General features: G+C 35.7%; 1 protein-coding gene across 4 annotated transcripts in view; it reads left to right on the top strand.

Annotated features, from left to right (window-relative positions):
- LOC117341923 (ATP-dependent RNA helicase DDX3X-like) overlaps positions 1-10,200 on the top strand; it is a 28,123-nt gene extending 17,923 nt beyond the window's left edge. For 3 of the 4 annotated variants that reach the window (XM_033903792.1, XM_033903790.1, XM_033903791.1), the window contains 3 exons: positions 587-704; positions 1,140-1,296; positions 1,802-2,015. In XM_033903792.1, coding sequence (XP_033759683.1) covers positions 587-704; positions 1,140-1,296; positions 1,802-2,015 — 489 coding nt within the window. Of the gene's footprint in view, positions 1-586; positions 705-1,139; positions 1,297-1,801 lie in introns of all 4 variants that reach the window. The other variant, XM_033903789.1, reaches the window with a different exon arrangement.
- Positions 10,201-14,859: the final 4,659 nt, after the last annotated feature.

Below are 14,859 nucleotides of genomic sequence, written 5' to 3'. Positions count from 1 at the left end.
TTAGAATTTCTTCACAGAACATTGCTCTGCGATCCCCAGAGATGTAGTCTGTGACATGCTTTGGGTTAAAAACAGTGCTATATAAAATGTAGTGATTTGCATCGTTGGAGGTTGGGCTGTGCTGCTCAGCTATCTTGGTATTGTAGCTACTACACGTTTGTAAAAATAAAAAAAAAATAAAAAAAAAATTGAATTAACTTTTTGGATCAGCTCTGATCATAACTGTTATTGGTGATATAGACTGCCATCTTGGAAATTTAAACGCTTTTTAAAATTATTTCATGTACGCCTATTTTAATTCCAGTATTGTTTGTCTCTATGATTAACATAGTATGTACAGTAAATTCCTGTAATTTCAGTTTATTTATATGTGAACCAGGGGTTCAACAAGTTTCAACATGTTAAAGGTCAATGAGGTGCATAAATAAGCCCGTTCTAAACTTAAATACTAAATTTTCACTAGGAGAGGGAGCTTATTTGAGGATAAATACAATACTAGAAATTTACTATCGAATACAGAACATGTATATAGAGTGGAACCTGTGCTGACATGTCAGGGTTCTGAATGTTTGTATATAATTAACAGGTTGCTGCTCGAGGATTGGACATCCCTAATGTCCGTCATGTTGTCAACTTTGACCTTCCAAGTGACATTGAGGAATATGTCCACAGAATTGGTAGAACTGGACGTGTCGGAAACTTGGGTAAGTGGTCAATATATATTTAACAAGGTGAAAAGTTCAGTTAAAATGAATTTCCTAAGATAAAAGTAGCAATGCAGTAGATGAAAGTTTCAATGATCAAGCATTTATTTGGTTCATCTGTCTCTAAACTCTTTAAAACTTTGTATCTCAACTGTCGTGATTCCAAGGTCAATCTCACTATGTTTGATAATGTAACTTGCAACGATGTTGTGCTACTTTATCCTGATATGACATTTCAGTGCGACAACATAACAAAAGCATTCTTGAAGAGTGGTACAATCGTCAATGGACACCATCCTTATTTGACCTTAGCTTATTGCAAAGTCGTGTGAAATTAAAACAAAGGAATTAATTTCGATAATGTATCTTTTATCTTTAGTGGTATCTTTTATTGGACAAGATGTAAATAATTTCCTTTGATAACTCTAAACACAGGACTGGCCACATCCTTCTTCAACGACAAGAACAAGAACATCATCCGTGACCTGATGGATCTGCTTGTTGAGGCTCACCAGGAAGTCCCATCATGGCTTGAATCCATGGCTTATGATGCCCGCCCATCTGGACCTGCTAGTCGTCGTGGAGGACGCAGGTCAGTAACATGTTTTTCTCGTATCTCTGAGACAGACTATACCTTTTGATATAATTATGGAATGTTTTGTTTCTAAATAAACCAAAGATTAGTTGGTAGTGGAAATATGGTTCAAAAGAATTTATACTATCAAACAAGAAAGAGAGACATTGATCCCGACCACAGTCATCAGTGGAAGTGTCCAATTCCTAAATAATAATATTGAAAACCTTGGTTTTGACAAAATAAAATTAGAATTAATAGTATATGAGGAAACTATTTGTTTCCTGGCCAAATGTTGGTGCTAACTTAGGCAGTCAGAACATGACCTGTGTTGTAGCCTCATGGAAGTCTGATGTATTGGGAACAAGTTTGACCAGGGTGAATGATGTTTAATGCAAACAAGCCAGCTAATCTACAATATTCCCAATATCATTCTTTAAAAAAATGGCAGAAATTGAAATTAAACACCGGAAGGTATATTACCTTACTTAAACCATGCTGATTTGATCTTTCTTCTCTGTAGATTCGGTGGCACTGGATTCGGAGCACGTGATTATCGTCAACAGAACAAGGCAAAGCCATCAAATCCTGGGTACGGAAACTTTGCTGGCAGCGCGCCGGCAACAACAGGGTATAACCAGTTCAATGCCAACTACGGAAACTACGGCGGATCTTATGGAGGCTCATATGGCGGGGCTCCTGCCGGTAACAGTGGGCCAGACTGGTGGGGAAACTAAGAGAAACTGCGGAACAATTTGAATGACAACCACATCATGTTTGTAATATGTACTCTTTATTTACACAATTGGTAACAGACGGCTAGAACCAGTGCTTGCTTATATCAGAGAAGTTTTTATCAAAGAGGAACAAATGACATGAAATATACCTTAATAGTTTTTGCCCTCCTGAATATAAATTGTTGTGCAGTTGTTCAATTGGGACGTCTACCTACCCATACACTCCAAAATTCATCTAAGTTTGGTGTCCTCAAGATAAACATCATGCCTGAGGAAGTTGATACAGATTATTGGCCATTTATTACAATAGGAGGATTTTGATTTCTTGAAATATAGATGGTGATAGGAGATGTTGAATTAAAAATGTATTTTTGAGGATTCTTATAGAATCTTCTTCATTTGTATTAAAGTTGGTTTCAGTTATTTTAAGTAATATCTTTACTTTTTTTATAACATATTAATTAACATCATTATTATTACTGGGAAATGCTTGTTTTATTCCAAAATCAAAGACAATTACAGCCCAACAGTGGGCAACAAGTACCAGTAGGGATAATCCTTGCCAGTGTTGATAACCATTGAAAAAAAATCTTGTCTGCCAAATGGCAGAGGTGGTTCTATATACTTTTACCTGCAAAGTTATGAACCATTTTCAAAGAGTTATTTCTGCTGTAATGAAAATATAAAGTCCTTGGTAGACATTATACTAGGCAGTTCAGCTGCATTTTGTTTACTTGACCATGTTTTGCCTAAAAGGCGCCATAGTTTGCCAGTTGGATGGGTTCACACCTGCGTATAGAATCCAGTTATGGACGTGTTTGTTTGAATGGTCTAAAGTAGTAGTTAGCTGTTACCTGCATAGCAAGCATTTCTACCATGTTTTCTCGCACTGATACAGGTGAGGGTTATTAAACATATTGCCTGCTTATGTTTTGACTAATATTTACCAAGGATAAGAATTAGCTGCTAAGATTGTCCATTCATGAACCAGTTACTATCTTGTTCAGTCTCCAACTTTGCTGATATGAAAATGTAGTTGTTTACTGAAGTCAATAGATATAGATATTTATATATATCCCTAGTTTATTTTTGTACCTTCTACCACAAGTTTACAATAAAATGGCTTTGTGCACATCTAAATATGTGCAATGTGTTCGTGAGTACACCATGTAGTCTGGTGGGGCACAAAGATAACATGGGTCCCTTCTGTTAAAAACGTGCGTCACAGACTAGGTGACAACAACAAGATCATTTCTTTACCCACCATAAGAACAATGGTCTTATGTAAATAATTAAACCGAGTGGTTTGTTGCCGTGATATATGGACTTGAAAACTGGTTCTAGTGCTGTTGCCACAATGTAGAGCCAGATATTTGTCTTCTTTTTCTTGTATTTTTTCTTTATTATTGTGTAGTATGAATATAGTAGTTTTGCAACACAACTTGAATATAAATGCCGTCCTGTTTTCAACTTGAAGTATATTGTTCAATACAAAAACATGACTTGGTTTTGACAACTGATGGAAAGAGATTCGTTTTGTCAAACTGAATTTGTGTCTTATGATACATGTCTGTCCATTGATACAGAAATGGTGGTGAATTGGATTATTAAGCTTTCTAAACAAGGAAAATAGTAGCAACCTTGAGCATTATTTTCCTCATCTTGTGGAAACTTCATTGGAAAGTTTGAACAAGACATAGAGGCTGTGAGTTGGAACTGATTTTTTTGCAGTTCAGAAATGACGAGATTTACCTTGTCAATGATAGTTGGCTTTTTTTTAATGATCTCTAAGAGACGACGTGCATGCATGTATCTGACATATTTTCAGTGTCAAGAGCATATTTTGACAATTTATAGAACTTTTTTTATTTTTAAATGTAATTTTACTCTCGTGTATGCATGTGCACTAGAAAAGTGTTACATGGATAGTAATTATACACTGCCTATACATGTAACAAGTATATCGATCAACAATATGTTGGTTTTAGGCAATCAGGGTTTTTGTGTGTTTAACAAGATTCTCTGTTTATAGTCGCAGTATTTTATCCTGAGATGTTCCGACAATCTCAAAATTTTCCATAATGATTCAAAACATGTACATCGTTTAGTACAATTTCCATGTCTCAATGTTTCAAACAGTGCGAGCATGCTAATTTGTTACTTTTCTCGAGTATGCCTATACAGACTTGAGAAAGGAATGACTGTATATATTCTGGTCATTCCTTGAAATATTTATTGCACTAAGAACATAGCGGAATGAATCTATAATATTTATCTTTATGCAAGCGATGCAGTACAATTGAATAATGTACTTATATGTTCACGACTTTGAGAATACTCGAACTCTTTCCGAGATATGATGTTGAGAGACAACCTTGTATGGTACTGATTTGTTGGAATATGGGTTTCCCAACTTTTTTTCTTTTTTTTTTTCAAATGAACTTTATTTTGGTGAGAGGTGTAGAAGTCACAATTAACTTGTGAGGAAAATTGCCAGAAAATAACCTTTAATGCATATTTTCTGTTCAAAGAAAATATCCTTGTTATAATATATCATGTGGAAAAAGTATTGCAACCAGTGCAGTGTCTGGATTTCCTAATGTCTTGACTAAAATTCGTATTTGTTAATTACTGAATGACATTCTGGAAGTTATCCTTCACTTTTATATTAAGTTGATGAACCTGCTGAAGTACGTTTTGTAATTTCTAGACAAAAGATTGAGGACATATTTGATTCTGAATGTTCAAGCAGTTTATGATTTAAGATCTGGATTATTTTTATTACAAATGCTTTCAAGGAGAAATGATGCATATTCTGTGGTATTAATTTCAAATGTGCATTATGTTTAAATCAAAGTGAAGGACAATATATTATATATCCTCTACAGGATTTGAGAAAAGTATATCTTAAGCATATCTGTGATTTGTCCTTATGACAAAACATGGATGGAACAAATCCAGACAGTGTTGACTAGGAACTGTTTGATATTTCTTAAAACCTCATTATTTGCTACATCACATAACATGCCACGATTGTCCTTTTGTGAAATGTTACATACCAAAGTGTAATTTTTGCCAATCATTCAGTCTTTCATTCAGGTCATGTTTGTAAATGCATTTCTATTCTTGTATTTTATACTATGGCCATGAATATACAAGATAAAATGCACCAATAATGTCGGAAATACCAAGAATACTTCTGATGAATATTCAGATATGACTATTCTGGAAATCTCTGGATTTGAGAATTTGTTGCAATAAATTTATCGGAGCATATGTGCATGTATATGTTTAAGTATATACATACTTGATATTCAAATGCAGCAAATTTGTTGACTCTTTCTGACATCAAATCTGTTGTCAGAAATTTCATGGAAATGTGAAATTTCTGATTTGAGCACAAGTTCTGAAGGACCAATGACAAACTGCATTTATGTACTTGGCTGGACATTCCAGCTTGTGAAATAGGAGGGATATCATTATTACTGAGTTTATTACCTCTCCCTGCCTCTTGTTGAAATTTTTGATAGGATAATGATATTGGAAAATCACTTAATCAGTTTCTGAATCTCATAGGTTTTAGGCAGTAATAGACCGTCTTTCCAGAGAATAAATTATATAAAATATGTTTTATTCTGAAAAATAGAAAATACGTAAAATATCGAGTACTTAATTAGTATGTGATATGCAGGTACAATTCAGTATCAAAGTATACATCGATCGTTGAAAAAAGGAATTTTGATCTTGTGTCCAAGAGTCTATATCTCGCGTAACATTTGCCAAAATTCCTTCAAGGTGGCGATAGCTTCAATCAAAATTTTATGAAATCCTTGAACACGAGGATTTCCACTATTTTTGAAGTCAGATTTTTTTTTTTATAAAGTGAAGCTTTCACTGATATTGTTACGCCACTATTGTTTGATATTGCAATACTGTTGTTTTGTATTTATACATTTTTGTATTTTTAATTGTTGGAGAGATAATGAAACATTCCAGATGTGTTCAATGATGAGGTTGATTGGTGTGTTATATTTTAATCATCCAATGCATTTTTCATCTCTCGTATACAACTCAATAGAGGCAGGCGAGCGGGCTAGGTGGCAGATATCTCAGGTGTTGAAGAGTAGTCATGAACCTCTTATTTCTTCTCAAGTACAAGTCCCACTCAGTATTAAATTATATGTATTAAACCTTGAGAGATAATATTAGGTAACAGAGAAATCTCTCTTTAATTACGGTTTTATTCTCGATGTTATTAGAGAAATAACAACAGTTTTACAAGGCATAAATATATTGTTTGTGTGTCCCATTAATTAAGTTATTTAAAAATTTGAAAAATGTATCTGTCCTTGCTATTTTTGGTTATAGATCTGTCAAATTTATGTACCTGGTAACTTTAATCGATTCTATAATGGTGTAAAAATGCCTTTGTGCCTGACTCAACAAAAAGTGTTGTGCTTGGTATCATTAATCATATCAGCATCTAATCTTGAGGATTTGAGGTTTAGTTTTGGACAAATATAGTCTCATTTTAGATGTGGAAAAAAAACTGTCTCCTTGAGGACTTAAACGTATGTTGAGTCTCGCACAAAGGACTCAAGTTGGTAGTCATTGGCAGAGAGCACAGGTTACAGTGGATCCCGATTGACTTTGACAATTTTGTGAGTTTGCTTTTGTGATTGTTTGAAAATATGTTATGAAACAAAAATCTTACATATCTAAGAGACATATATTCTTAATCTAGCAACCAGCTAGCCTTACAGTTTTGGGACAGAATCTGTACAAAACTGTCTCCAATCCAGCTATTTTCCAATATTGGAAACAAAGGTAGCTGATAAGTCCAGTCTCCACTGTATTCCATGTTTTCAAAATCTGTCATAAATTATAATTTGTATTTTTTTCCATTTGAAAAAGTTACATGTCAGGGTCTTGAAACAAATTCCACTGCACTGTGTGTGTCGCCAGCTGACCTCCCCCCTTTGTAGTTGTATACTCCTACACAGTTCATGTTCAATCACCTTCATCCTCTGCCTGGCAGTCTCCTCATCAACTTGTCGCTCAGCATATTCAAGAGATGAATATATTACAATCTAGATATTTATCTTAGCCACGTTGTGTAATTTCTCTCAAGGATAAATAAATACCAGTTGGTGCTTTGTTGAATTTTTATGCAACGACCGGTGACTCGTTACACCGTGTAACCGATCTTCCATGATTCTCCTATAAGAAGTGATATTTAACATTATTACTGTCGTGTATAGCTTCATGTCAATCATATTTCCAAGATAGCTCTTAATAATGCATTTCTGTGATCGACCATTTATTAAATTGCACATACATTGTAAATGATGTGCTATTCTTTGCAGATTTGAATTTTTACAGCATAATCTTGAATTGTCTCACGATGTTAATGTTTCATATGGACATGCCTGCCTTTTGTGTTTTTGTTAAATTTTTTTTTTTATTTCAAAGTTTCTTTTTTTATATTTATTTCAAACTTTAGTGAAATGTCGAAATTATATATACTTAAAACAATCGCAAATGGTGCTGTTAGTTTGTTTTTTGTTTTATTTTTTTTCTTGATAAATCCTTTTAAAGATTTTATGTTGTGATCAGCATTGGGAGGAACTATGTAGCTTATATAGTAGGAAAAAAAAGAAATGGTTAAAATACTCTCTGAAAGGGACCATCATGACTAGTTTTAAGGTGAATGACATCAGTAAGCTATTATCATTTGTACTAGTCATGAAATTTGTGAATAGATTTAATAAATATGATAAATATAACAAATATGAAACAGAAATTTTGACAAGTATTATACCGATAGCATGCCAAGAATAAAACTATTCTCCCTCATCTCTGAAAATAAGGTTTTGTAGTGAGTTACCTCCCCTAAAACAGAATGTTACATGGCCGTGAATGAGGAGAACCATGTTGAGTTGAGGAAGAATGCCCTGTGGCAGAGGATGAAAAATACCATTGGGGGCTATGTTGATATTACCTATGTTTGAATTGTATATTAACCATTTATTCAATTAGAAAAAGTGTCATACCTTTCCTTAAGTTTTAATTTTGTTGGAAAATGGTGAGGGGAAAGATTTTGGATCTTTTCTCTCCTGTTGTGAATTTTTTCTGCATACATCTTCACTGTAATAAAATCAATAAAAACCAGTAGCTGTTGTTATATCAGATGTAAAAAGGTGACAATAAGTCCTAATTTAACAGTCTTGAATTGATCCAATGATTATGATTAGTGAGAAAACATTTATGCAGTATTAATAGATACAGAAATTATTGCCTTGCCAATTTTTGTTTTAAAAGATTTTTAACCATTTCAATACAATAATGTGTTTATCAAAGCTCTTTGATAACTTTACATGACGTTATGGTTTTAAAGTTGAATTCTAGTCAGTGGTAGGGTTATGTGAAGAGCCTAATTTTCCCAGTTTGAGAGGTGCTTTGCATTGTTTGATCCTTTAAGGTAGAAAATCCCACCACTTCACTGTCTACAGATCAAAGGATACTATTTTCCCCCAATACTAGTAAAAGATATATTTCAGCATTTTTATTATGAATTTTGAGACATGTTTTCTCAGTCATTGAGGGGTGAGGGAGGGAATAATCCGGGTATTAAATCATTTTAATGGAGCTGTTTCTGTGAAAAAAGTGTAATGTAAATTATGACTATATGCTCCATGTCATAAATATTCTTGGGAAATACAAGCTATAGTGCTGTGGCTCTCTACCTTAAATTGCCACTGCTAGGTGTGCTAAAAACAATAGACTGACCAAAATTGTCCCTAGTCAAGTTTGATATCTGTTTCTTGTGAAATGATGCTAATTATTATAGACCAACGATGGTAATAGTGTGTGGTATGCAAGAGGTTGCTGCAGTTTTACTGTGTAAAACTATGTTATACATGGATGGAAACCTTTTTTCATATCACAAGAACTCATTCTATTAATTGTTTTTCGAGATATTTTCATGAAAATTAAATGGATATTAGTTTTTCTGTGATGGTTGATTCTGTAGATTGAAAAAGGGGAAAAGTTTTTGTAAAAATGGCAATTTTTAACTTCATCTGTAAATTGTACTGTACAAATTCTTTGATACTAAGAAAAATGATGAGAAATGAAAAGGCAAGTTGAAACACATTCATAATTGTTTATTTTCATACTCTATTCAACCTAGTCTGTTACGAACAAATGTTTGTTGATCACTTCCGTGTTATGATGAAGGAGTTTGTTTACTGTTTACGACTGGTTATATATTCATTTATATAATACTACCTTGTTCCTATAATTATTTACATATAATATACAGATAAAATCTCTCATATCAGTTAAATTTTAAAAGGTTAATGACTGGAAAGTATTTTTGCTTTTTAAATTCTTTTTTTTTTTCTCTGAATGAAGAGATCTTACCATATATTGATATATATGTGTGTGTGATCTTTTCAGTATTACAAAGGGAAGACTATTTGAAGTATGCAAAGAAGTGGTTTTCATAGATATGTAAAAGCACTGGCAAAACGCTGATTTGTTTGAAGCTATTGAGCCATACGTGGGTTCATAAAAATGTAATCCTTGTAACTAGTGATGCAAGTTTGATCAGAGAGTAGATGAAACCATTTGGGAACATTTCAGTATTTTGCTGTGCCTTACCTATAAATCACAGATTTGGACAGCTGTGAATCTGTTATACTTCTTGTAATCTGCACTTTCATTGTATAAATTTATCCACTTTAAGAGGATTTGTCTCTGTCTTATGGGAGAGCGACTTGAAATATCAAGTCTCGTGAAATGTACCTTTTTCTGACATTTTCTCTTCAGTATGATTAGTAAAGAACAGATCTTAAAGTATTGTAGAGAAGTTCATGAAAGTGGATATAATAAGAAGTATAATTTGGGAAACAGTGTTGAAGAAATGAAAGTATGTTTATTTAGTAAAACCCAGTGAGCGAATCAAAGTGTTGGGAGAGAGAGTTGTGAACTAAATGGGGCGGCATTGATGTGTTATTTTTTTGATAGTTTGGATGTCTGGCTTATGTACTGGTGTAACATGTCATTACAGTTATTTGTGATGGAGTGCTAGCACCAGTGCAGATAAAATATGAAAAAAATGTCTAAAAAACTAAATTTGAAATGTGGTTGTTCAATTATGAATAAAAGACATGTCAGTTTAGAACTGTTTTCTTTGTTTTTTGAAATTCTGTCATATATTTAAATTCTGTCATATATCATTATAGTAAACAGACTCAATCTCCTGTTGTGATAACTCTCGTCTCTCAGTAGACTAGTTAGTCTTCTGTTGTGATAACTCTCAGTAGACTAGCTACTATTGTGTTAACTCATCTCTCAGTAGACTAGCTACTGTTGTGATAACTCTCACCACTCTCAGTAGACTAGTCTCCTGTTGTGATAACTCTCAGTAGACTAGTCTCCTGTTGTGATAACTCTCACCTCTCTCAGTAGACTAGCTACTGTTGTGATAACTCTCACCTCTCTCAGTAGACTAGCTACTGTTGTGATAACTCTCATCTCTCTCAGTAGACTAGCTACTGTTGTGATAACTCTCACCTCTCTCAGTAGACTAGCTACTGTTGTGATAACTCATCTCTCTCAGTAGACTAGTTAGTCTTCTGTTGTGATAACTCTCAGTAGACTAGCTACTCTTGTGTTAACTCATCTCTCAGTAGACTAGCTACTGTTGTGATAACTCTCAGTAGACTAGTTAGTCTTCTGTTGTGATAACTCTCATCTCTCAGTAGACTATAGTCTCCTGTTGTGATAACTCATCTCTTGATAGACTATAGTCTCCTGTTGTGATAACTCTCATCTCTCAGTAGACTAGTCTCCTGTTGTGATAACTCATCTCTCAGTAGACTAGTCTCCTGTTGTGATAACTCTCATCTCTCTCAGTAGACTAGTCTCCTGTTGTGATAACTCTCACCTCTCAGTAGACTAGTCTCCTGTTGTGATAACTCCCATCTCTCTCAGTAGACTAGTCTCCTGTTGTGATAACTCATCTCTCAATAGACTAGTCTCCTGTTGTGATAACTCTCATCTCTCAGTAGACTAGTCTCCTGTTGTGATAACTCTCACCTCTCAGTAGACTAGTCTCCTGTTGTGATAACTCTCATCTCTCTCAGTAGACTAGTCTCCTGTTGTGATAACTCTCACCTCTCAGTAGACTAGTCTCCTGTTGTGATAACTCCCATCTCTCTCAGTAGACTAGTCTCCTGTTGTGATAACTCTCATATCTCAGTAGACTAGTCTCCTGTTGTGATAACTCTCAGTAGACTAGTCTCCTGTTGTGATAACTCTCATCTCTCTCAGTAGACTAGCTACTGTTGTGATAACTCTCAGTAGACTAGTCTCCTGTTGTGATAACTCTCACCTCTCTCAGTAGACTAGTCTCCTGTTGTGATAACTCTCACCTCTCTCAGTAGACTAGTCTCCTGTTGTGATAACTCTCATCTCTCTGTTGACTAGTCTCCTGTTGTGATAACTCTCATCTCTCAGTAGACTAGTCTCCTGTTGTGATAACTCTCATCTCTCTGTTGACTAGTCTCCTGTTGTGATAACTCTCATCTCTCAGTAGACTAGTCTCCTGTTGTGATAACTCTCAGTAGACTAGTTAGTCTCCTGTTCTGATACTCTCATCTCTCTCTTTACTAACTTAGATATTTTGTATGAAATCAAAGTGACTTTAATCAGACCCCAGTTTGAGACTAGTTTTTGACCCTCAATTTTCAGGTCAGGAAGTGAGCAATATTTTAATCTGCATCAAAGTAATAGTTAGTCCTGCTCTTTTTTCTACACTTCTTGTCACTGGAACTTTATAACTGAGCACGAGTTCACATCAGTGAGGCAGGTATACTAAAAGTTGGTCACTCTGACCTACATGTTGACCTTTGACTTGCATCAAAGAAGAAATTGTTTGAGCCTGATCTGCACTACTTGTCAAATGAACTTTTGACTTAAGTCATGGGTTCATCTTACGTTGGTCATGGGTTCCCTCAGCCTTTTCATTGAACTTTGATTTCGGCTACTGAAAATAAGTAATATTCCTGAATTCATTCACATTAATATGCATTCATAGACTTACTGAATCTGGTCGTGTGGGTTTTGTCAAAAAGTGGCAAAATAGGAACAAAACGTAAGTTTGCATTGAGACAGTTGAAAAATTACACAGAGGAAGACCAGGTGATCAGGAAGGGTAAGCGTCTACTGCGTCATCGACAACACCCCTCCTACAAATCTAGGTCCTGACGACACCCGTCATACAAATCTAGGTCACTGCAACACCTGTCACACAAATCTAGGTCACGGTGTCACCCATCATACAAATCTAGGCCACAGCGACACCCGCCATACAAATCTAGGCCACAGCGACACCCGCCATACAAATCTAGGTTATATCGACAACACCCGTCATACAAATCTAGGTTTGTCGACAACACCCGTCATACAAATCTAGGTTATATCGACAACACCCGTCATACAAATCTAGGTTATATCGACGACACCCGTCATACAAATCTAGGTTTGTCGACAACACCCGTCATACAAATCTAGGTTATATCGACAACACCCGTCATACAAATCTAGGTTTGTCGACAACACCCGTCATACAAATCTAGGTTATATCGACAACACCCGTCATACAAATCTAGGTTATATCGACGACACCCGTCATACAAATCTAGGCCACAGCGACAACCGTCATACAAATCTAGGTAATATCGACGACACCCGTCATACAAATCTAGGTTTGTCGACAACACCCGTCATACAAATCTAGGTCACGACGATACCCATCATACAAATCTAGGTTATATAGACAACACCCGTCATACAAATCTAGGTTATATCGACATCATCCATCATACAAATCTAGGTTATATCGACAACCCCCGTCATACGAATCTAGGTCATATCGACAACACCCATCATACAAATCTAGGTCATATCGACAACACCCATCATACAAATCTAGGTCATATCGACATGATCCGTCATACAAATCTAGCTTAACTCGACAAAATCCGTCATACAAATCTTGGTTATATCGACAACACCCGTCATACAAATCTAGGTCACGACGATACCCATCATACAAATCTAGGTTATATAGACAACACCCATCATACAAATCTAGGTTATATCGACGACACCCGTCATACAAATCTAGGTCACGACGACACCCGTCATACAAATCTAGGTTATATCGTCAACACCGTCATACAGATCTAGGTAATATCGACGACACCCGTCACACAAATCTAGGTAATATCGACATCATCCGTCATACAAATCTAGGATATATCGACAACCCCCGTCATACCAATCTAGGTTAAATCGACGACACCCGTCATACAAATCTAGGTCACGACGATACCCGTCATACAAATCTAGGTCACGACGATCCCCGTCATACAAATCTAGGTCACGACGATCCCCGTCATACAAATCTAGGTCACGACAACACCCGTGATACAAATCTAGGTCACGTCGACACCCGTCATACAAATCTAGGTCAACGATACCCGTCATACAAATCTAGGTCACGGCAACACCCGTCATACAAATCTAGGTCACGACGACACCCGTCATACAAATCTAGGTTAAGGCGCATTCTCAAAATGAGAGTTGGTGTGGTTACAATGGAACTTCAAGTATCAAGTATTGAAAACGTCTGATCATCCACTATGTAGAATACATTCCTACACTAATTAATAGTCTGTGCATAGCTTGCCTCTAATTTCTGCTGGGGTTAAATACCTGATTTGTGTTGGATACGTTTTTTCCCGAATTAGCGTTAGTTGGAGAATCTGCAGTCCGTACAGTAGAATATTGATAAATATTTATATCAAAAGAACTTGGGAACAACCAAAATTGATCTGCTATCCCATCACAACACGTTTGTTTGTTTGGTTTATCGCCCAGTGAACAGCCAGGGTCATTTTAAGGCGGAGTCTCCTTGTAGTAGTTGGTGACTATTTCACTGAAAACATATGGGAGGCCCGTCTCATGCCCTCCAGAGCGAATAGGGTAGGCTCACTTTTGAGTTATTGCATCCCTGACCATCGCCATCTTGATACTGGGGATGTGCGACATGAAGATTGGCATACGCGAGGGTTGATAGTATATATGGCGGTTTCGTTGTCGCCACTCTAGTTTTCATTATGAGAGCCTTGCATTTGTTAATATGACCTATACTTAGTTGAAACAATATCTTGTTCGGTTTTCAACCATGTTGCACATGCACATATATTAGCATGGGAGGGAAAACAAGCTTACAGATTATATTAATTCCTGTCTATATTTACATGATGTATGGTATGGCTACTCTTCCGGAACACATGGTTCAAAAATGCTGGAAATAGGTCAAGTTCAAGGCCAAAACTAGAACAAAGATATCGGACAAGAGAAATACATCACAACAGCCGGCAATGAATAGATAAAAAATTGGCAAAATTTTCACGATAACTTGCTTCAGGTAGACCGTACCGCGGATGGATTTGATAATTCAGTGTTAGACCCACCAGGATCGTCTTCCAAACATCACAATTTTTAAACGAACATTAATGTTCGGTTATCTAAAACTCGCGAGTGCTTAAGGAGCTGATTATATTATTAATAAGCGACTGTCTATCAAATTTAATTCTCCAATTCAAAACTTGAACCTGAACTGAAGAATACAAATTTAAGAGAAAATTTAAACTCTGATGAACCAAACTTGCTGCAAACCAAACGGTTAGGCCACAGGTTTTTGAATGTTGTAATTTGTAATTTGGTGCTGAAAAGAATTTTAACAGCGATATTCCACAACGAGCCG

The sequence above is a fragment of the Pecten maximus genome, chromosome 14, assembly GCF_902652985.1.
Source record: "Pecten maximus chromosome 14, xPecMax1.1, whole genome shotgun sequence".
In the NCBI taxonomy this organism is placed as follows: Eukaryota; Metazoa; Mollusca; class Bivalvia; order Pectinida; family Pectinidae; genus Pecten; species Pecten maximus.
This window is presented reverse-complemented; position numbering and strand designations above follow the sequence as displayed.